General features: G+C 41.7%; 1 protein-coding gene across 2 annotated transcripts; it reads right to left on the bottom strand.

The window, feature by feature from the left end:
• Positions 1-2: 2 nt before the first annotated feature.
• Positions 3-26,704, bottom strand: pdgfrb (platelet-derived growth factor receptor, beta polypeptide). 2 transcript variants are annotated; one of them, XM_085789937.1, is made up of 23 exons: positions 26,077-26,704; positions 16,005-16,076; positions 15,199-15,504; positions 14,643-14,900; positions 13,848-13,978; positions 13,201-13,369; positions 12,197-12,377; positions 11,087-11,202; positions 10,806-10,929; positions 10,446-10,657; positions 9,878-9,972; positions 9,608-9,740; positions 8,349-8,453; positions 7,896-8,006; positions 6,562-6,718; positions 6,189-6,355; positions 5,694-5,806; positions 5,021-5,143; positions 4,787-4,898; positions 3,868-3,967; positions 3,666-3,771; positions 2,742-3,034; positions 3-1,612 (listed from the first exon to the last, which is right to left on the bottom strand). In XM_085789937.1, exons 2-23 carry the CDS (start codon positions 16,048-16,050, stop codon positions 1,465-1,467), a joined length of 3,306 nt encoding a protein of 1,101 aa, XP_085646063.1. In that variant the 5' UTR covers positions 16,051-16,076; positions 26,077-26,704; the 3' UTR covers positions 3-1,464. The 2 variants fall into 2 exon arrangements, with proteins under 2 accessions (XP_085646063.1, XP_085646062.1); XM_085789936.1 differs by having other exon boundaries at positions 13,201-13,362; positions 13,838-13,978; positions 26,077-26,454.
• Between the last annotated feature and the right edge of the window lie 1,291 nt (positions 26,705-27,995).

The raw sequence follows: 27,995 nt of genomic DNA, 5'->3' as shown, positions 1-27,995 counted from the left end.
TATACTATGATAATACACATTTATTGTCACATTTACAACATATAAAATGACACATATAAAAATACATTTGTAAACGTTAAGAAGAGCTTTGGTACCATAGCTTGTGATACAGTGATTTTGTGCATTTTAAACTGTGTAACATATGCTACAGGAAAACAAAGTGTAGTGTGTAAATGGTGGTTTATGTAATGGAAGTAAACACTGTGTAAGTAAATGTTAAAACAATGCAACACAAGACTAAAGGCGTCATTTACACATATGGCTATCTAGCTTCCTTGAGTACAATAGCCCTTGATGTCAGCAAGCAACAATAGCTGCAAGACATAAATCTCTGTCTGTACAAAGGCATTTATGTGTGCCATCTTGTGCTAAGGCAGTGATACGCTGTATTTATTTATATTCACTTGAGCCGCCTGTCATCACAGGAACTGGGTGTCATAATCACGTTAACAGCCACAAACTTAACTCATAAATCAAAGTTCTGAGTTGTATTGTTCTATCTTTAACATAGTGTACATGTATCTTTCTTTATACTGAATTTCTAGATAAAGTGCAAATCTGGCACAGAACGGCGAGTCGAGCCTACACAAAACAAGTATTCAAAATTCAACACACTATTCAAAATTCACAAATGAAATAAACATTTCATAAAATCCCCAAAAATCTCATATATTTCCCAAAGAAAGAGAAGAAAAGTGGAAAATTCTGACTCTATGGCATATAAAACTAATAAAAAAAGCTAACTTCATAGTAAAACAGTGCATGTAGATTCTGTCTGCATTTCATTTCCTGGCAATAACATCTTTCAAAAAATATTACACTACAGTGACTGCAGCTGTCTAAATTCAATTACCCATATTCTCACATATCTGATGATAATTTAGGACCTAAAGCGATGTTACTGATTATCATTAATATTGGAACTATTGGAAAACTTTTTATTTTTCTGGCTACACTTTTTATTGTTTAAACTATTTTGTATTGTGGATTTATTAATGAAATTGTTTATGTAAAACAAATATTTTTTCTGAAAGGGAGGAGGGATATAATATTATAATCATAAGATCTAAAATGGTACAAATAGCTAAATGTTTTTAAAAAAAAGCCCATATCTAAAATGGAAAACACAGTAAACATGACTTTGCTTACTGTAAACCGATTCTAGGAGAGTGAGGACAGTACCGTATTAACATTGTGGTAAGCTTCCAATAAATGACTGGTTGATACCGTCGTGTTCATTATTTGTGATCGTTTGGCAGTTCCAGAGGTACTAAGTGTGAAACAAAAACTCAGGGAAGGCAAAACTTTCGAGTGCTTAGTGTGGGAATACAAAGATTGCCTTCTCGGTCTCCATTTTGCTACATTCTACTTTAGTCATGTTCGCTTCCCTCTTTGTGTTAAGGCATATAAAAAAAAAGGGAAAAACCAAAATGAGCTCTGGTTTCTCAGGGTTCTTACGTGCGACTACAGGAAACTGTCCTCTACCTCGGGCGTCCCAGAGGAGCCCAGCAGAGCATCTCTCTCACTGGTCTCCTCCAGCCTGTCCTCCTCTGGCAGAGTGTCAGCCGTGTCCTGAGACATGGAGTCGGTCTCTTCCTCCAGAGCAAGAGAGCTGAGGGACAAAAACAAAACAGACACAGTGAGCTCAGTCACATATTCCTGTATACAATCCTTACATCGTTCTCTTTTTAACTTAGTATGGTTTTTGACTTTTGTGCTCATTACACATAAATAAATCATTGCTTTTAATGCTCAGTGTTTCAGTATTTTCCAATACAACTCTGCACTGTGCTCCCTGTGTGCCTCTGCTATTAAATTAATGGGACAAATCGATTTACTGCCACGCTGATCTTAATCAATTGATTCTTTTTTTTCCTGGTAATCAATAATACAAGAATCAACCAGAATCTTAAAGTTTAAAAATAAATAAATTCTGAGTTGATTTACTGGAAGTTATACAACTGAAACTCTAATTTTAAAAAGCCGTAAATACAGCCGTAACTAATGCATTATTTTTTATTGTTGATCAATTTCTTTTTATTTTGTTGATTATCCAAGTAGTTTTTTGCTCCATTAAACAATGAGAAAATAATGAAAACACCCATCACAATTGCCAAATGATTTCTGTTAATCTAGTAATAAATTCATTGATAAATTGCTTCAGCCATAGCTGTACAGTTTTCTTTTTTAAGGATGGTCATTGAATAATCTTGTTATTGATTGGCCCATGGTTGATTTTAAGCTCATTCTGCCTGATGTGTGAGCTCTTCATGGATAATGTGTCAGCTATCCCTGACCGAACAGTTCTCCTCTGTCTTCTCTCACGAGGAGGTCAAACAGCTCCAGCCCAAACAACGGTGTAAAAGGTACAATATGTGACCTGAATGTCAGCAGAGGATTCAAACCACAGGGCTGTAACATGCTATCACTCTCTGAATGACTCAAAACAAAACAGAAACTAAACCCATGTTTATAACAATGAGTACTGAAATAACTTCTTCTTTCATTCTGTATATGTGTGGATTTATCAGCATTTTGTGTAGTGAAACATTTATTTGGTCTTTAAGGCCAGTTTTGCTTGGCTCCGTGTCTGCCTTCATAATGCAGCTATTGTCTCGTAGCTCAACATCTGGATGAGTGGGTGTGTGGTGGAAAAAATGCTCTTGTTAAGTAAATACATCCTCATTTTTTTGCAACCCCACCATTCAGTACACGTCTGCTGCATGTTTTCATGTACCTACCTGACAGGGCTTTCTGACGGCTCGTCGGTGAAAACGTCCTCCGGCTTGGGGTCTGGGATGGGAATGATGTACTCGTTGTATGAAGTCATAACTTCCTGTGTGTCTCCTTCTTGTCTGAATTCCCCTGGACTCGGGCTCTGGTTGTAAGGGTCCGGGGGGAATGAGAAGGTGGCCGGCGTGGGGGAGCCGAATGATGGATTGGCGATGGGAAAGGGTGAAGAGAGTCTGGGTTTGGTGCGAGCAACAGCGGGGTGATCACTCTTCATGAAGTTCTCGTTGACTTGGCTGTATCTCTGTGGTCAGGAGACAAGAGTTTGAGAGATGTTTGATGAGACTGTAGGACGGCAGAGTGCAGATGTGACAGGTGGAGCATCAAGGAGCTTGTAAAAGTTCATATACATAGATTTATATTAAATCTATGAGAAATCAAACATGTGGCCGCAGTAGTTCATCTACATCTTTTAAAATATAGATTTTGTGAACGTTTTTTCTCTGACCATCACAGACCAGCACTCATTCAGTTTTTCATTCAGGTTTGCGGCGGAGTCAATGAATGATCAATCTGTGAAAAACTGCATGAATGTGCAGAATGAATAATAACTTTCAGGTTACCAGCTGTAGTAGAACCAACATTATATGGAAATTTAATATTTAAGGATTAATAGTTTGAAAGTGTTTCCATATTGTCATGTAAAATGCAGATGTTTAGTAACTTTAATATGTATTTGGTTAGTTGGCATGGACACAGCTCAGTAGCAAGAGTCCTGGCTAAGTGTATGAATGTTTACTGGACTAAAGGGCAGATATGGTCAACACTGTGTGAGGATCAGGAGTGTGTGGTAGGATGTTACATGTATTAGCTGACGCTCTGACATGGATAAGGCAGCTCAGGGCCTGGACACAGATGATGCATAAATAAAGTACCTTTTTATAGCTGTCTGTCAGCATGTTCCCCACACTATGCACCAGAAAGGAGAACTCAGGCCTCTTCTCAAACTTCTCATCCCAGCACTTCTTCATGATTTCATAACTATAACAGAAACAAGATACATTTAGTCTATTTTTTATTGGAAACACCAGGTAAGAGTTGATGTTGTGAAGGCAACAAGATGACAGGAAGACTCACACTTCATCAGAGGCGTGGGCGGGTTTGGCCATTCGGTAGCCTCTCTTCAAAGCGCTGTAGAATAACTCATTCATGGGCAAATCAGGGTAGGGGGTTCCTCCTGTACACAACATTTTAGATCATTCAAAAGCTAGTTTAGAAATCAGAAGTCATGCACAGACTGGAAATCTAAACCAGATCTTAATCTAAAATAAATCTAATCTAGACTAAAGTAATAATCTGAAGCCATGCAAACAGAACAACATTGTCTTAACCTATTAGACATTTCTCATATTAAATGAATTTCATTTATTTTCCAAGAGCAACACTGATTTTTTTTTATTTTATTTGAATCACATTTGTTGTGCAATGAAGTGTTTGTTCTGACCCAGATCTGTAAGAAAAATGGATCTCAAAAGTCCAATGAATGTCGGACTGAAGCACAGAGAATCTTTGGTTATCGCTCACAGAGGCTGGATTGTGAGTTTGTTTTCCACCACTCAGGCTTACACTGCTCATACTATAAACTGCCCCCTCTGTTTTCGTGGTAATTTCAAAAAAATCGTGGGAAGAGGGTTGAAAAAAAAAAGAGCTCACAATACCGTGAGCAAAGAAATGCTGAGTTAAAAGCTTGACTGTGCCTAATGCGATTTAGACCTCATATGAGTCTTAAAACAAACTGGTATGTGCTAGCAATCAGACATGGAATCTGAAATTTGCTGTAGACTTGCATCCTCCAATTTACTGTCTTTTTTTTGTTGTTTTTTTTGTAATTTATAGTTAACTACAACTACACTACTGTTTGTGCCACTTCAGTGAGTACAATGTGACCGACATAAGCAATTAAGGAAGACGAAAACCACTTAAGTGTAAGCCAGCTCTGATTGTGGTGTGTACTATTTTTGTTTATGTGTGTGTGTGTGTGTGCGTTAGGACTGACCCAGTGTGAAAATCTCCCAAAGAAGAATGCCATATGACCAAACATCGCTCAGGGTGGTGTACAAGTTATGAAAAATACTCTCTGGTGCCATCCACTTCAAGGGCAGGAAGGTCTGAATGAATGAGGAACAAGACAAAACTCCATGTGAGAAAGTTATTGAAACATTAAATGTCCACAGGTTTACTGAGGTCTTTGTGTATATGTGTATTTTCTATCCTTTATTGTGCTACTTACGCTGCCTTTAGATATGTAGTTGGAGTCATGCATGATGTCTCTTGCCAAGCCGAAGTCACAGATCTTCACCAGTTTGCCTTCACAGATCAGGACGTTCCTTGCAGCGAGGTCACGATGGACACACTGTAAATAACATGAAATAAAATTACACTGTTGTTTTTACACTTGGTTTGACAAACACCATAACACTTTAGAGGTGCTGGTAGGCAGAAGTTGTTGTGTACCAGCAACAAATTGTTGTTGTTTGTCCCCAGTCTAGTTGTTGCTAGGCTAAGCAAAGTTAACAGGCTGCCACTCATGGTTTCAAATTTGCTAGGTTTGGTTTCAAATATGTGTGAGGTTACCAGCTAGCAGAAACTACAGGATGTCACTGTTTTTTTGTTTGTTTGTTTGAACAAATAGTACGTAATAGCTAGCTTCATATTTTTTGAATGAAGTTGCCAACTAGCAGATAAAACAAGCAGACACTACACATAACAGACTGACATTTTTATACTTATTTTGATTTTGTTTGTTTTCTTTAAACAAATAATACATTGTGTGCTAATAAGTGACTTTTAGAGGCACCATAGGCAGAGCTCTCTGTTCCCAGTTTTGTGCTTAGCTAACTGGCTTCATATTTAGGGTGTTGCTTTCTGAGCATAGACACAAGCTATTATTATGAATATCCTACGTTCTTGGAGGCGAGGAACTCCATCCCCTTTGCCACTTGGTAGCTGAAGCCCAGAAGGTCATCGTAGGTGAGAGTGGAGGAGTCACTGATCACCAGGTCCAGTCTGCCGCCGCCTGAACATGATGAGACAACAGACATAAGAAGAGGAAGCAGTGATGAACATAAACATTGTCTGTGTGTTGAGGGGGAACTCAAGCTGCTGTGACCACATGGGCTTAAACCCTCATATTCTGTAACATTTGTCTGTACATCCTCTGCAGTCTTTGATCAAAAAGCAAACCATATTCATTGATTTATCGGGCCAGGAAAATTTCCATTTCAAGTTCATTGATTACATACAGTGCGTTTGCACACATGCTGATAATTTTACCAGACTTCCTTTCCCTGTGGGAAGCCGCTCATGAGTGGATCCTATTCTGCTTTGCTTCCTGTGTTCACTCACTCTTTTTCATTAAGAAGATGATATATTAATTTATTATATACTTATAATCAAACCTTGTTCCTGATAGATGTCTTGCTGGTAGGGAGACTCATACGGAGAGGGCTGGATGTCTGCATACTTGATGCTATCCATTTGCTCTTGCATGGGCACGTAGATTGAGGGTTCGTCTTTACTCATGTCCATGTATCCTCCATCACTCTCACTTCCGAAAGACACATAACTGCAAGGATGCATGAAGTGTATAAAATTGCAGTGCAGTAAATGACCTAAATCCATATTTATTCATGGTCCCGAATCATATCAAAATTTATATGACATCTATGCCTACAGATATTTCAAAAAGGAAACCCCCCGCCTGCACAAATTACACAAAATGCCCCTTTGTGTAGCTCTGAATGGAGATTTTGTGGACTCCGTTTCTCTCACCCTTTCCTCTGGCTCAGTGGAGTGCTTCCTCCGGAGATGAGGCAGCCGCTGTCCGGGTTCTTCTCGGCGTTGTACTGCAGGAAGGTGTGCTTGTTCCTGTGCAGGTAGTCCACCAGGTCGCCATAGCGACAGAACTCAGTCACCAGGTACAGAGGGCCTGGTTGGTTGGAAGAAGAACAATTTAAATGTCATATTATTAAACACTGATAAGACACCCATTTCACTTAGACAGGCCACATTTACTAATCACACATTAAAATACATAAAGTTCAGTCAAATATTAAGGAAAGTTTAAATAATAATACTTGATTAGTACACATGATTATCAAATGGTCAATATAACATGGCTTTTATATTAGCATTTTATATAATTAGTTGAAATATCAAAGTAGTTTTCCCTTGCCTTTTCACTTTGAAGTGCACAATGGACATTTATAAATGAACTGCATGGCTGCAAGCAACACTGGAGCTTGACAGACTTTCATTCTGTGCTGAACAGCAACAGAGGCACAAATGTTGACTGACTGAGTGAGTGGCCAGATGGGTTATCATATACTGTATGTGCCATTGGTCGGCTGAATGCCATGTTGACTGCGTTGGTGTGGCCAACATTTGTCACTACATAGACATTATTTTTTGATTGCATAGGCTAAAGGTAACAGACACACTAAGCAGAGAGAGCAGGAGAGCAAAGTCATAAAAAAAACTAAGAGACCTGAGAAGTCTGTGAACAACAGAAACTCTATCAACCAAAAATGAGACAACATGCTCACATTAGCGCAGCAAAAGCCCAAGTAAGAAATAAAGTGTTTCTGTCCAGTGAAACAGAAGAATGCTTTTAATCTGAAATGTCATACAGGAAGTGTTGTTTTTATATCAACGTGTAATGCTATGACTGTAACACAGCGGCTTCCTAATGACACAGCAGTTTGACCAATTATACAATATTAAATCAAGGGATCTGAAATAAAGGCCTGACTCAAATCAAAGCCTGTCTACTCATTTTCTTAGTAAATATAGCCTCAATAAATCAGAGCACAGACTTAGCAGAGCAGTGCAGTGCAGCCACTCAGAAATCCCTTGGCAATGACAACTCTTTAACAATAAAAACATGGATGGACACATACAGTACACTTAATGGAAGTTATTTAAAATTTATAAAATAGGATAAAACAATTAAGAAATGTGATTTCTAAAGTAGCCACCAGAGCCAATTGAACAACCAGGTCAGGTTCCCTTGAACAAAATGCACACTACTTTGTAAACAAAATAAAAACACCCAATTATCATGTATATTAGCACTGTATACTGTCGGTGCTCACTGTGATGCTCACCGTGTTTAGTGCAAGCTCCCAGCAAGTTTACAATGTTGAGGTGGGGACCCAGGTGGCTCATTATCTTCAGCTCTGACATCAGGGCCTGGGTCTCACTCCTCCTGGCCGTGGCTGGATAGAGACAGAACAAAACAGAGTGAGAGACATGTATAAAAGGCGGGCAGTGTGAGGTAGGCATGAGAACAGGAGAACTAAACAGACTGAGAGCAGGACACACTGCGTCCTTGCCAAACTGTTCAATGACCCTTTGGCTGAAAACTGCAAACCCAGCTGGCAGCCGCACTAAAGCTCAGCAGGCTGCTGCTGTCGCTCCTCTGCGCTCGCAGGAATATGGCACCGGTGTCACAACATCTGACAGCTATGCAGGGGACTCCACTGTTGCTCTCTGCATTGTTCACACAAATACACACATGGCTTTCTGAGGTGTTTTTTTTTCACGTTGTGTTGTCTTACATTTCAGCATTTTCACTGCCACTTTTGTGCTGGACTGTGAATGAGTGAGACCGTATGCAGTTGCCTCGACCACCCTGCCAAAGGCTCCAGATCCAAGAGTGCGACCTGAAACACAAAGACGGACTCAGTGGGAGACAGTTTGAATAGAGCACCGATCAGACCTCGAATAAGATTTCTGTTTGTAAAAATGATAAAATAATATGTTTTCATTGCTTCAACCAAGGAAGGTGAGATTGGAAACTTAGAGCAGGCTATGACAGATGGTAGGGATTATGTTTTTGAGCAGAGGTCTGACTGTGTGGGCTTGGGAAGCTGTTTATGGGAGGAGCTGACGACCAACAAAAAGTTTAAAAGAAGCTTTTAAAAAAAAGTGAGATTAAGCTTGAGAATGAATTTACTGACTAAACCTCATCTATTCTAGCCTCAGCTTTGTCCTGATGACCCAAACCACCCAATGTAATGTGTCCTCATCTGAGCAACATGCACACTGTTGCCTAAAAGTCTGTTTACTTTAATCTAAAATAATAGATATGGATACATTTTTAGTTTTTAGTTGTTGTTTTTTTAGAACTGCTACACTTGAGAACCACAAGACCTCAGCAAATGGTAATAAAGAGATTAACTCTATTATCTACAATCAAAGACAAAGCAATAAAAATCAGTAAAGGATTTGATTTTCCATGTGTCAAATAAAATATGATTTATCCAAAGCAATAACTAACTAAACAAAACAATAATAGTCATGTCAATTAAATGTAGTTTCATACATACATAGATGGATATCAATTAATATTATTAGTATTTAATATAAGCAAGTAAAGATTTAAATTTAATTAAGTGATAATAAAGAGGTTGAATGGATCTATAATGGTAAATCAAAATGAAAAATATATTAGTACATTTGATTGTAAAAATTTTATCAGTCTAGTTTTATTAGTAGTCATTTAATTAAATACACACTGATTGTTATCATTATTAATAATCTTTTTTTTATCTAGTTAGTAACTGTCCCTTCTAAATTTCATATCTTTTAATGGACTAGTATTTTTGTCTGTTCTTTTTTTCTTGTCAAATAATACATTTATTTATTTCTTATAATTTCTGGTCATTTAGGGTTAGGGTTAATATTGTAATGTACTTTTATACATTTTGTTTTTATAGTTATTGGTTAATAACACTTTGTGACTGTACTAATGTAAATGCACTCAGTTCTACATTTTCATATCAGCATTTTGTGGCTGACCCCAGCTCAGACTCACCCAGCACCAGGTTGTCTCGTGGCATTTCCCAGGCCAGGTCGTAGGGCAGGTGGATGGGGTCCACGTAGATGTACTCATGACCATCCTGGCTCACAGACTCTATCACCTTCCATCTGATTTCGTAGCGAGGTTTCTGACAACAGAGAAGAAACACACAAAAACTCAAACACCCCGACCAAAAAGGTTTCTTCTGTGTATTATTTGTTAACTGTATTTCATATTAATTTATGCCTTTTGCAGAAAAAAACGTTGAGTTTTCTTCCATCTTACCTTCCTCCACACAGCGATGAGGATGATAAAAGACAGGATAACGATTACCACTAAGGCGAGAACCGCAGCCAATACTGCCACCTGGGAGAACAGCGCTGCAACAGGCAACAGCACACCGAGCATTAGCCAGGATGAAGACACAGTCATAAATTCAAGCAGGGAACATTTAAACCAAGTTGTCTCAAATTCTCAACAGGCATGATATTCCACTTTATAAACATGTTGGCAATGATTCCCCAGCGAAAGTAGTTTGACTGATATTTACAGCTTACAGTAAGTGCAACTTTGCATATTTTGACTTCAAACACACAGACTAACTTTGCACTCTATCTTTCAGATATAAACTTTTCAGATTCTTTACTCTTGTTTTTACCAGACCACCATGTGTTTGTATAGTTTAACCCAAATGTGGTAAGATTTTATTTTTTTAAAATATTTTTTCTAGAAGCAGTACACTGCACATTTATATACAATACAATATAATGTCCTGTAATTTCACTATGCATTTGTACATGTTCTTAAGCTTGACATAGGAAGATACACACTGCTATGCTCAGTTGACACCTACTGCTGGACACCAGTTTGACGTCTCTCCTGTCGACGAGCCCTGCCTGGTTGCTGGTCTCACAGCGAACTGTGACCTGCTGGGGTTTGTGGAAGGTCACCTGGCTGCGGACCCGACTGGTTTTACGACTCTCACTGTAGCTCACGTTGGTCTGGATGCTCAGCTCCTCTGGCTGCGGTTTCAGCGGCTGCCACGCTGCTGTCTGGTTGCTGCACCTGCAGCAGCGACGCAACATCAGCACAGTGGTGTCAAGTCAAAGCAGATGTCCATAATTTGAAAGTAAAACAAATTTCTGTGTATGGTCAGCCCCCTAGTGTTCACTGTGTGACAGTTCAGTGATGGATGGGTGGTGGTGTGACTTACTTGTGCATGCTGTCACAGCTGTACCACTGAATGGTCGGAGTTGGGACCCCCTCGGCTACACAGGTCACTAAGTGTCGTTTCCCCGGGAGGTGGTGGTCAATCAGGTCTTTAATCTGAGAGGGGACTACACACAGGGGGCGCAGCAGCAATTAATCATTACTGACGTGAATAAAAACAAATGTCTGGCACTGATTTTTCCAATGAAATATCCTCTGCATCAAATAACTTATACCGAGGCCCAAAATTAGAATTACAGCCTGATACTGTGAGAAGCCGCTCACCTCGGACCTCCAGGTCAAAGGTCACTTCCTTTGCATCATCTTCGTTGGTGACAAGGACGGTGTAACGGCCCCTCTGCTCCCCCCGCACCCTCACTAAGGTGAGAACAGTGACGTACCTAAAATAAAATAAAACAAAGACAAATAAATAAGGACAAAACTTGCAAGAACTGCCGAACATTTCTCCTGAAAGATAAATATATCAAAGACTTCAGCTTCTCCTGAAGCTACATATCTGTTAGGAATCTATTAGGAGGCTGCTCTCCCTCTTCTGTGAAGTCAGATACAGAGATTTAAAGTATTTCCAAACTCATTTCTAGACTCTAGATAAATATCTTCAGGCAACTCCAGGGAATATTTGAGAAAATGAAGAAAGAACATGAGCTTTTCCTCTCGGCTCGACACGCCAGGGGAGAGCTTCAGTTCAGTATCTTCAGTTACCGTTTGGCTCAGGGAGTAAATAATTTTAAATATCATCTCACAGTCTCATAACCAAAGCTACACACACTACATGGTGCATAATATTGTATTCGGATGACCCTGGTTACACTTAACTCTGGATATAGTCATTTGAAACTGACTTCATTAATCTGTCTATTATCTATTTATCTTTGAAACTTTACATGTGGTTGTTTAAAGTTCACAATGAAAAATTGCCTCGTTTGATGTGTTGAATTATTAAAGGGCTTGGCAGTGTTTGTGAACACTTTCTCCATCTGTGCATCAGACTTGTGGATGATATGTTGCTTCGTCTGTCTGATTTTTAACATGTGTTGGCAAAAATGCGAAAACACGGTCCTGCAATTAAAGCTCTGTTTGGCGTTTTTCTGGAAGACGCTTGTGAGTTGTGACAGGTATGTTGTGTTAAAGGCTCCAGTGTGATGAATGACGGAGGCCTGTCCTTTGGAGAGTATTGTGTTTCTCTCTGCGGAGGCCTTAGCCGGTGATGACAGATGAGAGCTAGATGCCTCTGGAGGCTGGTGGCACCCTAACAGAGGTCCAGTGCTAATTGTTAACATTCATCAAGTTCTGTAAGGTGTTTAATTGCATTATGGTATTCGGAGTATTTATAAGGTCAAAGGGCAGCGGAGGTAGTCCGGCTGAACGACTCACCTGATCTCACGCAGTTCTCTGGTTATGATGGTTTTGTCCTCCTTGATGGTGGTGCCGTCTTTGCTCCAGCGGATCTGAGGGGGAGGGTAGGCTTCGATCTCAACTCTCAGCTCCACGTTCTCTTGCAACTTGGCAGAGATGTTTTGTTGCTGAGCAGTCTTCACATCCACAAAGCCTTGCTCTGAGGAGAACAACAGAATATACATATATATATATATATATATATAAATATTGATAATGTCATCAGAAATATCAGCTTTTATGGATAAAAAGATCAAATAAACATCTTTTGCATTTAGGATTAAAATCCATGAATTTTAACTCATATACTTATTCTTCTTTGCTGTTTAACTCCTTGTGTATTCAAGTAAGACAGCGTACTGCGCTGCTGCTGTTCATTGTTGAACCTCTGTGGCCAGAGAGTATCTGTCTTTTCCACTGAGAAGTCCAGACAGCTCTACAACACTGTCCCGGTCTCTATGGAGCACGGTGGTTCTAGCTATTCAAGGATTTTATAAACAAAACACACCTCACTGCAGACAGAATAAGCATTCACCCACCCAAACACATTCAGTGAATGTGAAGAGACGACTCAGGTCCTTAGATGCTGACTTACTGTTAATGTTTGAAGTCAAATCTAAGCTACACAAACGCCTCTCGTGAACTTATAGTTTATTTCCAAAAGTCTAAAAACAGAATTGCTGCACCCCGAGGTTCAGAGTTGTGTTTTTCAGGGTATCACTCAGGGCATCAACTCCATGTCAAAGGTTTATTTCACACTTTGAAAAGAAATAAACAGAAGTGATCTTCATTTCCTGTAAAAGAAGTTCTTCTCTCACCTTGACTTACAAAGGTTTACAAAATAATAAGCGGTCGTCTCTCTTTCAGTGAAACGCAATAATAATCTGTCCAGCATCAGTTTGTTTTATTTTTGTGGGCATGTGTGTGTGTGTGTGTGTGTGTGTGTGTGTGTGTGTGTGTGTGTGTGTGTGCTTGTGTCTAACCGAGCACAGTGATGTTGATTCTGGCAGAGGCAGTCTGGCCCTGGACCCTGTCTTCGGCATGGCAGACGTAGTTTCCACTGTCGGCCATCCTGGCATGAGGGAAGATCAGGTAGGAGTGCATCTTCATGGTGGGCAGCTGGACTTCTGTCTGCGCCTCCACCTCTTTATTCTGGTGGAGAAAAATAACATGAAAGTCTCTTAATGTGACAGTTTAAACATGATCAAAAATTACACAAAATTAGAAGGAAATTTATATTCCCCTGGATACCACATGTTGGTGAGTGTTAGGCAGTGTTGCCTGATCAGCGGCCAAGATCATATGACAGATTCAACCGTGAAACTATGATGCTGCCTACACATGTAACTGATTTTATAGATATGCTTCATATTATTAGTAAAAATGCAGGAACGTTTCTCCACGGATATTTAGTGGATTATCTTCAAGAGTGAACCAAAGTTGAAGTTTCCGGATGTAAGAAGCACTTATTAAAATACCAACACCATGTGTTGTGAGTACAATTTCATGGAAGGATAAAATCCGAGGTGTGTCTCTACATCTTGATGCAATTTGGGCTCGGCCATGGAGCCTGAGAGCGATCAGGGGGAAAGCTGAACAAAAGCGCTTCTTCTGCTTCACTCCTACTCACCTCACTGTTGGGGATATCCCAGGAAAAATAGACCAGCTCCACTCCGTGAACGGTGCAGTTTACTGACAGCGGTTCACCCTGTTTCAGGACGGTCTTTGAGGCATTGACGTAGGCGTCGATGGCCTCGGGGACTGGGACGGGAAGAGAGAGTGTGGGGGAGAAAAGGAAGAGGAGGTGATGCATTTCATCAAAACAATATGTAGAAGAGTCCTTTTCAATTTTAATAAGCCACTAAATCCTGATTAACATTTTTATCCAACTGCCCTTTTATTACTGTAATCAAAATTGAACTTGATAGCTGACTCCCACACTTCCATCTTAGAAAAAAAAAACATTACAACTTTTCGACAAACAGCTTGTTCAACATGTTTTCAGTGTATCAAGCCAAACAACTGCACTCTGAGAATAAAAGTCCACAAATTACTTCATTAGCTCCTCAGTCCTCAAAAGAAACACTCTTCCACTAGAGTGTGTGGAAACCAAAGTGTTAAAATGAGAATGAATTATACTTTTGGACTCGGCTTTGCTTTGGCTAAACTTGAAGATTATACATTTACTGTTTGGAGAAATGCGATGGACATTTTATGAGGTTCTTTATGGAGCTTTAAAAAGATAGACTCATTAACTTTAATAGTTTGGGAGTAGACTGGTATTGAATTAAAGGGGCTGAATCCCAGTGTGTGTCTGTGGGTTTCTGCACATATGGGGGGGTTTGAGTCGATAATCACCACATTTTTATTGCAGGGGTGGAGCTGTTCCTCTACTGTAACTTGTCTCCATGACCTGAATACCTACCAACGATGGTGACAACGTTGAAATCCTGAGACTCTTTCTCCTCCCCGTTCAGCTCTCCACGACACACGTAGGTCCTGTCCTCCAGCATTGCCTTGTACCCCTCACTGGGGACATACTGCCCCTTGATGAGCATTTCGGTGTCTCTCTCATACAGGGTGACGCTGATATTTGGGTTGGTGACGACACAGGGGATGATGCTTTCCACACTGGTCTTAGTTACCATGCCATGGGGGTTCTCTCTGAACCACACCTCAGGGTCTGTGGACAGAAACGAGACTCCTCTCATTATTTCAGTGCAACAAATGCTGTGTCCCAACTCCACACTACACGCAAACTAATCCTTGTAGTGTCCTGTTACAGTTTGTGCATTTTCTAGAAACAATTAAAACAACCTTTTCAACGGTTTCTTGATGTGCATACTGACTTTTTCAGCGTGAACACTGAAAAAGGGACATCCTTTTTGTTTCTCTGTTTTATGAAGGAGATACTATAATGTTGCCTCATCACAAAACATCAATCTGCAAGCTGGACTTTATTGAACTGCATAAGACCTCACCTGGGACAAATACAACCACCTCCTTAGTTTCTCCACTGTGATGATCAATGCACTGATACACCCCTGTGAGGATCCAGCTCACGTCCCACAGGGTCAAAACACTGGTTGTGGGTCCGTTTTGAGTAACTTGGTAAGATAGAGCCAGCTCAGCTTGGATGAACGGTCCATCGTCCCTCTTCATCTCCCAGGTCGTCTCCCCTGAGCCCGAGCAGGTGAGGACCAGACTGGAGCCCTTGGCCAGGACGTACTCGTTGCCATCGGGTGTGATCTCCAGGCAACACAACTCAGTGCAGAGATACAACAGAGCTGCGGTTCACACAACACAACACAACAAGGATAGAGGTCAGGTTGGAGGTCAGAGAGACGGCAGCGCGAGGTTAAAGGTTAAATCAACAATACAAGGCAGATCCTGCTCTATCCGGGAACGATGAAGGATATGAGTTGTCTGGAGCCGTAAGTGGGAGGATAATGATGCCGTGTCAGTGACTGATGTATTTAAAATGACAGGGGTCGGTTTGAATTCATCAGTTGTCCTTGTGTTATCTCACAGGCTCGACAGCTACCCACTACGATGTAAGTGTCTTTACTTTGAAGACATAATTAATGTTTACACACAAGATAAAACCCTCTCGAAGAACTAAGTCAGCATGACTTTGTTGTAATTGTAAATTCTACAAATTCTATAATGTAGACTTTTGAAATTTGGACTTTTTCCATTTATATCAAATTTCTTTTGGAAAAAAAACCACATTATATTACACATTTGACTTTCTTTTTTTTCTTATAGATTGAAAGTGAGATCTCACCCGTAAGTGTGACTGCCAGATGTGTGGACAGTGCCACCCTCTTCATGTTGGATGTCTTCAAAACACTTTCTTCTGCAAACAAAAAAACAATACTGGTAAAATATCTTGTGTCACTTTTGGGAATATTTTTTTGATCGAAGCATACAGATTATTCTGTTTACAACACTTTCAACAAAATTCTGTCAAGACAATGAACAACAAACAGCTGGAAGATTCAATCTGCATTCACCCAACAGAGTTGTCACCTCTCTGTTAGAGATTGACTTTATATCATGATGGACTGATTCCTGCCCTTGTGAGACCCAGCAGGTCGGGTTTAAGAAAGAGTTTACAAAGTAAATCACATTGCATGTCAGCAAAATCTGCTTCCTATCAAGGAGAACGACACGGAACTATGCTCCGGTCACACTGAAAGGAAACAAACAAACACAAAGCATTGGGTTTGTTGTCAAGCTGCCTCCTTTAATGGTTTCTGGCCTGCGTACTGAGTCTGAGGTGCAGATGCAGCTCACTCTGGTAGGTATTTGATGCCTCACTGCACCAGGACAGAGCGACAATGTCTGGCTCTTTTTGTTCCTGGTTCACCAGCATTCTGCCCACTAACAAACGGGTCACTGTGTGCGGCTTTTGCAACACGCTCACTGGCAACAATGCTGCGTCCAAGCTATTCTAGAGCCATGCTGAGCCATTAATTGGTTTTGGTGTAAACAAAAGTGAAAATGAGGGCATTCATCCCGAGCCGCTGACATAGGAGTGTAGGCTACTTGTTTCTTTTTTTTTGTTTTGCTTTTTTTGAAAGGTTGCTATGGTTTCATAATACTAATGGGATATTATGTTGTACACCAAAGTGGTATCAACATCCCAGCATCAACTCAGCAGCTATTGAGGTCTGAGGTGACTAACACTTACCATCACCAACGTTAACCACTGTTACTCAAGACCTTAAAATGTTGCGCTGGTGACTTGACTGCAGAGAAAGACTGAAGAGGAGAAAAGGGGGGTGGGGGGGTTTGTTGTTATGTTTGGGACGGAGGGTTAAGGCCTGCAGCACACAGGCGTCTGGAAACAGTTAAGGATGGATCGCAGGCCTGTACACAAGAGGGTGGGAAAGAGAGAGAGGGCGGAAGAGGGAGCCTTGGGAAGAGCGAGGGTGGAGGAGGAAGAGAGGGAGTGAGGTTGTGGAAAAATTGTGAAATATAACTGAAGAAATGTTAAACCATTTAACTTGATAATGCAACACACACGTCCAATTTTGCAATTTCTATTTTAGGAAGTTGGACTATTTTTATGCATTATGTAATTTGTTTTAAAGATTACTTCACCTAATCTGAAATTACTAGGCCATTTTTCAGCTCCCATTTATCAACTGAACATATACATACATACATACATACATGCATACATACATACATAAAAGTAAGATTGCTGAATCATCATTTGCAGGTACATGAGAGGCAGATGGTGCTGAGATAGAAAAAGTTCCATGACCAACTCAAAGTCAGTTATTCAAACCAGATATGAGTTGTCTCTGCAAATTAACTGCCTTTGGCACTTCCGCTCCCAAAACGAAAACCTCTTGAGTTGCTCCAAAAACATGACTGGTCCATTTCCTCCCCCGCCTCCTGGTTCTCATAAAAACGGAGCGAAGGAGCGACAGAGAGCAAGAGAGAAGGAGAGAGATTTTCTTTGCGTTGTCGTCGTTCATACACATGCGCGTACAAACATGCACTATGTATGCAGCATGCCAGCATAATGCTAAAACTCAACACACTGTACACGCTGACATATGCTGGGTGACACCAGAACCCCTGCCCATCCTCCACACACACACACACACACACACACACACACACACACACACACAGACCTCTCCCTCTTTTAGCCCCTTTGTCACTGCTGTCTGTGTACAGTTCACGTTCCCACAGTATCACTCTGAAACTTTCCCAGGGCTGCTGATACACTTGGGACCATGCTGGCGATGACGGCCAGAGCGGCGGGGTCACCTTCATCCCCGTGGGGGCCCCTAGCGACCAGCATCAAGGGACCGTCCACTGAGGAAGCCATCAGTGCTTACCAGTGCCAATAACCTCAGTGTCAGTGATGATGACTTTGAACGACAAAAGCCAAACATGTGACGCCAACGGCATGTGTCACTTGGCAGGATGAGAACTAACAGCTCTTATTGTGGACTGCTGCTGATGCTACATTTGCTAAAACAAGCCAGACCGCTATGTAAGGGCTTCGGCTGCAGATCAGCAAGCAGAACAAGAATCTATAGTGTTCAACACTGGATTTGGCAACTTTGAAAAGGAGACGGAAAAATAATGTTTGGCTACTGCAACACGATGAGGTTTTGTGTTGACCAATGGGCAGTGGGGGACTCTGAGAGGGAACCCGACCCTTGAAACGGGATGTGCTGACTAGGACCAGAGGGCCAAAGGAGTCCACTTCAAAAAGAGCTTGGAGAGTGAACATTGGATGAATCCAAGGTTTAAGAACATGCAACAGTAACATCAAAGGGTTAGTCTTGGTGTGAGGAGACACTTAAGGGCAGTTCTAGACACTACTGAAAACATGGCTGCTCCATGCTCTGTCCTGGTGAGGTCTTTTTGCAAGAAGAGAACAGACAACAGTATGAAGCGTTAAAAGGGTCAAGACACTAGTGAATCTGCCAAGAAGGTTTGGCAGCGTTTCAGGGGTCCTGTCTCCCGATTAATAACAACACTTAGTAGCAGTGTGACCCCTTAAAACATGAAGCTGCACTTTGTTTGAACCAAAGAGGACAATCGTGTCAAGGTTTGAGGCAACTTACAGTAAGAAACATCCAAAATATTCCCAAACCAAGTCCAGTTCAGTCAAGTGGTTCTCAGTCGGGGAGGAGAGCTTATATTAAGGATGACAAAGAGGATCAGCAAAAGATCCATCTAACTCTGATGTTTATTGTTGTCTTTTAAATCTTTGAAATGGGATACTGCAGTCCCACAATGATTGTAGGGGTCTGACGAAAACAACCAGTGTTTACGCAAGTGATGGCACAGTAATCAGCGTGAAGCACACTCTGTTATCTCGCCATATGAGTTTTCCCACAGATGCTGGGAATTTGGTGGCTGATTGACCCTCCCCGTTTTTTTTTTTTTTTTTCATAAACAACTCAGCTACACTCAAAGTGTCACCAGCTAACGAGGAAGAATGCTCAAATCGACCTCAGCGGGGTGCACGCGGCCCACGCACAGCCTCAGGATACAGCCCGAGTGTGTAAACTCACGTCCCTCGGCAGCCTGTTAATACCACTTCTGGGATTATCTATAGTGTATCTGCATGTTTTATTTAAACATCTGGCAGTGATGAAGCAGTCTTCAATGAGGTGGGAAATGTTTTCCAAAGCACATTTGCTGCCAACTGTTGCTGCGTGTGTTTGCCCCAGGGGGGAAAGGTTGCACTTGGACAAAAAGGGGGGAAAGAGTAATCTATAACAAAAGAGAGAAAGATGTCCAAAAATGCCTCCCCAAGTGCAGCTGGAGAGCTCTGGCTTCCTGTATGGGGAAATTTTCTGGCCCCTGTGTGGGTGTAAGCCAGTGATGCATCAATGACACAGCAGAACACCACAACCACTAACCAAATACTCATGAAGACAACAAGAGATGCCACAATGAGAAGAAGACCAACAGCACATAATGAAATTTGCACAAAGAGAAAAACAGCTTTTCAACAACAAGCTGCAAAACAAAGATCTAAACTCACAATCAGAAATGAGGATAAAACAAGAACAAAGAGCAAAGAAAGAGAAGAATCAAAGAGCAAGAGAAAAAAACAATCAACATGCAAGAGCAGACCAATTAGACCAATGACAAAGCATGACAAACCATCGACACACCACAAGCATACTGCACACAGCTCCAGACAGTGGAAAAAACAACAGCAAAGGGAGAAATGCAGACGTACAGAATACGATTTATGGGACACCACATCAAAGTAGAGAGTGGGACAGCAGAGGGAGCGCACACACAGTCTTACATCACAGACAGTGATGTTTACTCTGCTGGAGTACAGTAAGTTAAGAACAGGAAGCTGTGATCTGCAAAGCAAACATCTCCAATTTTAGTGGGCACGTCTTTCCACTGCAAACAAGTGCAGTTAATAAAGGACATGTACTAAATCATATTTCTAAAATAGCTCTACAGGATCATAAACACTCTGCACATGCCCTACTTGTCGTCTTAGCTTTCTTTTTTAGGAGGATGTCAGGTTTTCTTGACATATCTCTGAGCAGCAGGACTCTGGCAAGCACTGTGGGAAAAAAATGACCCAGTGCGTCCTTGTTAAAACAAACCTCCATTTTTATCACTCGTCTCGGACGGATCAACCCCGCGCCCGCCCCCAAACCCCATCCCACACCCTGAGGAATAACTTCTGGTCCCTCAGCAGCAGACCCAAGATGCACTGTTCCCACCTCGGACAGCGCCCGCTGTCCTCCAACATGACCAACACACACACTGTGTATTGCCGCAGCTGTAAAAATGACTGATGAACTGCAGCGTCACAACTAAAAGCTGCTTAAGCTGGGAGAGCACACATGTCACCAACATGCTGTCAAGTTAGTGTAAGCAGGAAACGACCATGAAGCCTGTTTGTATATCACAATAATCCATGTATCATACTGGAATAGATAAGAGACAGACAGCATGACGTCACGCCACTCAGGTTTTGTTTTTAAAAACATATGGACCAAAAATGTCCATATGTTACATATTTAAATCTGCAGCCATGTTGACTTTTTTTAATTGGCCTCTTGGGGGCAGCAGAAACAAGCTATATTAACTGATAAACTAATAAAATAATTTTGCTCTATTTTTGGTCTCAACCAAGGGTGGACTGGCCATCGGCCATACCCGGTCCCAGTGTTGACCCACTGGCCTAATGGGTTGGTCAGCAGGTGATTTATTTATTAATTTATTCCCCACAGAACAGTGGCTGACTGGCCAATCGGCACGGCCCATCGACACATCACACTGGTTAATTGTCAATCAGCCAGTTACTGGATGGGCTGGGCTAATGCCAGTGTCATGGCAATGCTACTTAGTGAGCCAGGTCTCAGGCGACGACAGGGATAAACAACTGCCAGAAGGAAAAAAAAACACCCTGGTGGCACCGAAAACCGATAGTGTTGTGGGCCGGTCTGTGCCAAAAATGCTGATTTTTTTGCCCCAGCCCACCAATGGTCTCTACCAACTCCTAATATCTGAAATATATTTTCCAACTGCCTCATATATTCCCTGCAAGTTACTTTCACTTACTCAATTTTTAACATTGGATCATAAAAGCTGATAAAACATTGATTTAAACTTATTATCACAATATTGCTCCACTCTAGGAATCCTTGTGTTGGGTAAGTCCATCCAGGAGACACTGGGGCTAGAGAGAGGTATTCATTTGTTATTACAATATGTGGCTGACAGAAATAGTTTGTCGAGCATTTTGGCTCACGTCGTACACTGACCCCCAACTGGATTTCGAAGTTACACATCTGGACACAGGATTGTGAAAAGTTCTTTATCAGCAAAAGCTTGTATCCTGTAACTTTAGAGCTTGAAGCTTCCAGTGAAGCCTCTCTCAAGTTTGCATTCAGATTCTGGAGCATTTAAAAATATCCTCTACTATTATTCCTGTTCATAAATCTCCCTCTGGTTTTGCTCAGCTCAGCTATAAGACACAGCGACTGTGAGGTCGTACCTCAGCAAACAAAGTGACTCTGTACTCGTGCTGAGGCAACACATGTTTGGGAAACTGTGGATTTTGGTTTGCTCTCTTTCAAACAGAGTTGTAAATGCTGTTTGTAGTGGCAGTGGGGGGATGTAAAGGGCTCCTGGGTAAAACTGATGGTTGTAGAATGACATCCTTAGATGTGGCTTGTGTTTGATATCGGTTTAATGGTCTAATTTTCTACTCATTTAAGGACCTTAATGAAAGAAAAGGGGATTAACTTAAGAAAAACTAAAGCAGTGCTTATCTCTGACAATTTTCCCTTACTCTTGAGTAGTAAATCTTGCTACCACTTAAGGCTATAATTTTGCATGTGCTTTGTCCCATTTCCCACAAATGTAAATTGCTCCCAGGGAATACAAGGAAATCAGATATATTTGCAAACATATGCAGCTCCATATCCACCCACATTTTTCTTCTAACACTTCCCCACCTATGCGTAGGGTAGGTCGACCCACCTCGTCTTTTTCCCACACACAGCCTGTCTTGCGTAAACTGAGGGGTATAAGATCCCCAACCTGCCTCATGAGAAAAATGGAGGACGCCTACACACTCTTCCAGCCCCCCCCCCCCAACAAGACAGAACCAGAAACAGCTGAATACAATTACAACTGACTGGCTTTAAACTCCACGTACTTCCCTAAACACAGAAATACAGGCCTGAGGAGGTAAGGAGGGAGAACAGAGGGGGCACGAATCAGTGAGAATTTCTACTATCTGCACAGTTTCGGCATGCAGAGTCATGTTAAAGTTGACATTTGCATGAAATGAATCTTGCATTAGTTCTTTTGGATGTAGTAGATTCCTATTAATGGGTGTTGACAAAAAAAAGGACTGATAAATAAGCAGCACATGTAACTATGAGACAAACTGAGAGAAATCCAAATGTCTCCATTTTACCCTGTGTGGAATATTCTTATCTTGTAAAAGCAAAAGGCTGCTTTTCTTTGTCATCCTGTCTCACTGCACTGTATCACTAATTCCAGCTTGTTTTTGTTGGAGCAGGGACAGCACAAGCTCCACAGAGAAAGTGTGTTGTTTTAACAGAATCTGATGGAGACCAAAACTTCCTGTCGAAAATTTGAATTTTTCCTTATGTAGTAAATTCAGAAGCGATCATAACACATTTCTAAAATTATAGCCATATGGGTGGAGGAGCCGTTTCCTAAGAAATGGCAGAAATAGAAAGTAGAAGAAAGTCCTGCTTTACCCACTGAAAACCTATTTTTAAATCTTAAGCAAGAGTTTCAGAAATACACCAATGAAGTTAGATGATGAGATCAATACTTATATTAAATATTCTTATATGTATACGTTAACATTCAAAACCTCTGCCAATATTGTGCATTGTATCGTTTGGATTTGATTGACAGAGGTCTGGAAACACAAACCTGCAAATATTCTCACATAGTGACTAAAAATATTTCTAAATTCTGATCGAACTGTTGCACGCTCAGACAGACATGATGTCACCACTTTCCAAAAGAGCCCCACCCACTTTAAAAGTGTGAGAATAACACATCCCAATCCTAACAAATATCATAATCTACTCTCACCTCAGAAGAAGAGTTTAGTGATGCAGGACTCATCATCATCATCATCTTCATCATATCAAAGCTACCTGAGAAAATTGGCTTTCAGGGCGTTCAAGTACAAGTACAGAGATCACCAAAAAATCACCAAAAGTAAAGCATCCATTAAACTGAATGGTCTCTTTTATTATTAGTTATTATTATTAGTTTTTTGGTTTTGTTTTTTTAGAAATGTTGAGCAAATCATTAGATTTTTCAAGAATGAAGAATCATAATATTGAAAACATTCATAGTGAGTCACAACACTTTCCACCAACTTTCCTAAAACTTCTGTTAGATGCGTGAAAACGACACCTTTCTTTGCGTTTTAAGGCAGCTTCCCCTCTAAAGGTTTGGTATTGTAACTCATAAAAGAAACATTTCCTCCAGGAGTTGTCCGACAGGAGTGGCTCTGTCCTCTGACTGAAGATGAGACGCAGCTGCCTGTCAGCTCTGTGTGAGTGGGTGGGAGGGAAAGAAGGAGGGATGGAGGGGTGGGGGGGTGGGGCAGATGGACGGGAAGCCATACAGGATGCTTTATGGAGGCACCACTTAGTGCTCTTCATTAAAGCTATATGACCAAAGCATAGTGTCTGGAGAGGCATGATACTGATGGCCTTCCAAGGAAACACAGCCTCATGTCCAAAGTATGGATGAGGAATCATGAATCAGACATTAAGTGAACTCCAGAGAATGAGTCAGAGTCTGCTAAATCTAAATATGAAATATACACACTCATCAATAATAATCATCATGTGATAAAATGTGTGAGAGCTCAAAACAAGTTCTGAAACTATACACTTTTATCCAGATACGAACAACGTCACAGCAGTTTTGAAATCGTGATTGTTCAACAGCTGTGTGTCCAGCACACAGGGGGGAAAATCACAAGAGCACAGAATGGGATCAATGTGTTTCAAAACTCGCCGCTGAGCTCAAACTGTTACATATCGGCACTCTGGAGCACATGTGAGCCGAATCAGACTCCTGGCATGTTTTCTGCACGGTCATAATGTGAAGCACATTTTCTCAGAGCGACTGGCATGTGGAGAGCCCCGAGAGCCAGGAAACAGCTGATGACGAAGGATTAGGTCTGGGTCAGGGGAATGGAGCCGAATGGGCCGCGCTGCATCAGGGCCCGGGGAGTGGAGGCTCTGCTGTAGTACATACCAGCAGCCTGACGCACAGGCAGAAAAATCCCCACCGGGTCAGAAGACAAATGAAACTTCAACATGTTTTACACATCCATGTTATAAAGATCTGTCAAGACTAAACCTCCTGTTTTCAAGTTGCTTCTGCAAAATGTCCTGCAAGAGGCGTCCAGCCGATGGTGGAATTATGATATGAATGCAACACAGGCTAATACCGTTGATGGCAAAAGTATGACATGCATTCAAGTTTCCAACAGCTCATCTGCAGCAGTGCGAGACAAAGCCCAGACTAAAATATCCACAGAGGTTGAGAACTTCAAAAGAAACCTCCTGGGTGAAGAGGAGAGGAGAACAACACACCCACAACACACTGTTGTCATTACAACTGATTCTAATTCAGATACTCCCGTATCCAAAAGGTCATCTGTAAACAGAAGAAGGATGTGGCACTCAACCGAGCCGACGGCTAAACAGCACAGCAGTCATCCATAGGAGGGAAGCGGGGAAGCTTTCAGGTGCAGAACATATGGCGGGATTAGAGTGTAAAGACACGCATGCCACGCGTGTCTCAGCCATGAAATAGCTCATGTTCCCGTAATGTAACTGATTCCAGGTAGTAAAACCTTCTCCTGTGATGAATGGACGGAGACGATTGAACAGATTGTTTATTTGTGCTCGGCTTCGCGTTCCTCTGAAGAGACCGACTCACTGAAAAGGTTTATGAAGGATTTACATAAAGGAGGGTGACCGGAGCAATTGAGCTGTAAATTTGAGCTGGTGTGTGTTATCACTGAGAGGAGTTAAAGGAGACGCTGGTGACAGTGACTGATGCCAGGTCGCATGGTATCACTGCACAGCCACTGGCTTTTCAAAGAGCTTCTCCCCGGGGCAAAGCAGAGGGGACAGGGGAGGAAAGAGACTGATGGTTTAGCAGTGAGGACCGTCAGTTCACTCAGGGTGACTGAGGAGGGCTGTATAAACAAGCCCTTTAGCAGTGGAGCACAAAGTGGAGAGCATACAAACAGCTTGTGCTGTAAAGCCCAGTATGAGTGTGTTTGTGTGATGGTGTGTGTGTGTGTGTCTGGGACCCTGGGATACCTTGTCAAACGTATTCTCTTAGTGAGAAGATAAACATTGTTAGAGTTTCACTATGCAAAGCCTGAAAAGGTATCTATGTACAGAGATGCAACCCTCAACATGTTGGTGTTTGAACAGGTTGCTCACGCTCTTTCACATTGTAATTCCTGTTGTGTACACACTCAAGTATGTGGCTAACAAATACCACCAACACTGACACATTAGCATTAACTAGTGACAACGTCACACAATGAAACAGACTTTTTAAATGATGTTTCTTGATGTCTTCAGGCATCAGTCATATGAACCAACAGTCCATAGTTGTGAGGATGAGGTGCGTCCTCTCTGAGACAGACAGCTATGTAATTCAATCTGCCACGGTGGGCTTCCCATGCAGGCTAAGTGAATTTTCACCACTTTGTACAACACGTCTTTACATCTGCCAACAGCTGCCAAGCAGCCGTGACTAAAAAGTAAAATCCTTGCCAGTGTCGGGGAAGTAAGACCTCTTACCTTCAGAGTGATCCGAGATGCACAGACTGAGTCTTTCCCTCTCTCCGTCCGAGGAGGTTGCCGGTCAGCAGTGGGTCTCTTCCTTCTGAAATGAGGGGAGAGATTTCCAGCTGGTGGTCTCTACAGGGGCCGCTGCTTCAGATGTATAGATCCCTCAGATGTTCAGAGTCTGAGGTTAATCTCTGCTGTCCCGGCAGTCGGCTGGAGGAGGTACTGCTCTGAGCCAGGCTGTTTGTTTGGTCGAATCACAGCACCATGGGGGTCTCTTCTCTCTCACCACTCTCACACTCTGAAAAAGCCTGCCCACCTCTCCAAGAAAAAAAAAAAGAAGTGTTCCCAATGGAGACATGCACACTCCTACCCTGACAGATTCACACCGAGGAGAGTGTCAGTGGTCCAACCCTCCCGAAGCTGAGAGAGAGCAGAGGAGGAGGAGAGGGAGAGGAGGGAGGGAACAACGAAGGGGAGTAAAAAGCAAGAGAGGGAAGTTTCAAAAACAAAGGAGCACACTGAAAGAGAGAGAGAAAAAAAGGTAGGGGGAGAAAACTTCAAAATAGAGATCAAGTTCTGCTTGTTGTTCTTAGGTAGCTGCTCCGAGGTCCCGAGCTGGAGTGATTTGTTTATGAATGGAGTGGCGAGCAACTGGAGGTGAGACTGAGACAGTCTCTATTGGCAACAGCAATCTGGACCGCATCTAACCCCTGCATAAAACAACAAACACAATAAAAAGGAAGAGAAAGAGTGAGAGAGCGAGTGAGAGGTCCAGGCAGGAAAAAAAGGTTTTGGCAGAGCTTATGGTGGCCTGCTTTAGAAACAAACATGGAGGTCTGAGTTTCTCAGGAAAATAACCTCACTTATATAATCACACTGAAAGAATAAATTGTAAAATAGTTTAAGCACATAGACTAGTTTAAGCTTGGATTGATCACATGCTCGACCCTTTTTATTTCCTTTTTTCCCCCATTAGTCCCACATAAAATCACTCCACACCTCCCTCTGTCTTCACCAGCTCCTGTCTCTTTTCTCTCCTCTTTCAGTCGCTCTCTTTCAAACAAGTGCGCACACACACACACACACACACACACACACACACACACACACACACATACTACATACACAAACGAATACGTCTGTTTTCTACATTGGCTCTCCTCCTAATTTCTTCCTTTCCCAGGATATGACTGGATGGCTTTAAATTCATAACACAACCCTGCAGCTGACGAAGGCCTTTCTCTCTAACAAGAGGTTGGGGCAGACAGGGGGAGGAGGGAACAGGGGCTAAATTGGACAGTAACCATGTTCTCCTCTAATTGTGAGGGTAAATCTAAAAGCCTTGCTAGCAGTAATTAGAGACCCGCTGAAGGTCCCAGTTATTAAATAGGAGGGGAGCAACACCACACAGAACAGTCCCACCTTAACGTCTTTCTAATTCTGTCTGTGTAATTAACACCTTCTTGCAATAAATCTGTTCTAAATCAATTCGTTTAGCCTTGTGTCGACATATTATTAGTGTAACAACAATTAAAATGTAGGCACAGGAGATAGCACGTAATAATGCAACAATAATGCACATCATACTCACATATGCATACTTCTCCCCCACACAGTCCTTTATCAGCTGGAGATAAGACACCCACTCTGTCTAAACATCCTGCAGAAAGCCACAGCTCCAACACGACGCACTAGGTGGAGGTTTTAATACAGAAAAGACCGACAGTTCTCATGCTGACATCACATTATGTTATTATCTGCAATTTGGGATATTGTTACAGTGGAGTGGTGGAGAAAGGGAACACAAGGGAGTATCTATTGCTTAAAATTTGGCAGCTGTCTTTGTTTATTCATACAGCTTGAGAGAGTGGCGCACCACTTAACAAACTGGATGCCAGATCATTCTACTACAACAATACCCAGCCTAT

The sequence above is a fragment of the Trachurus japonicus genome, chromosome 10 (genome assembly GCF_045865225.1).
Source record: "Trachurus japonicus isolate A0001 chromosome 10, Traja_1.0".
NCBI lineage: Eukaryota > Metazoa > Chordata > Actinopteri > Carangiformes > Carangidae > Trachurus > Trachurus japonicus.
This window is presented reverse-complemented; position numbering and strand designations above follow the sequence as displayed.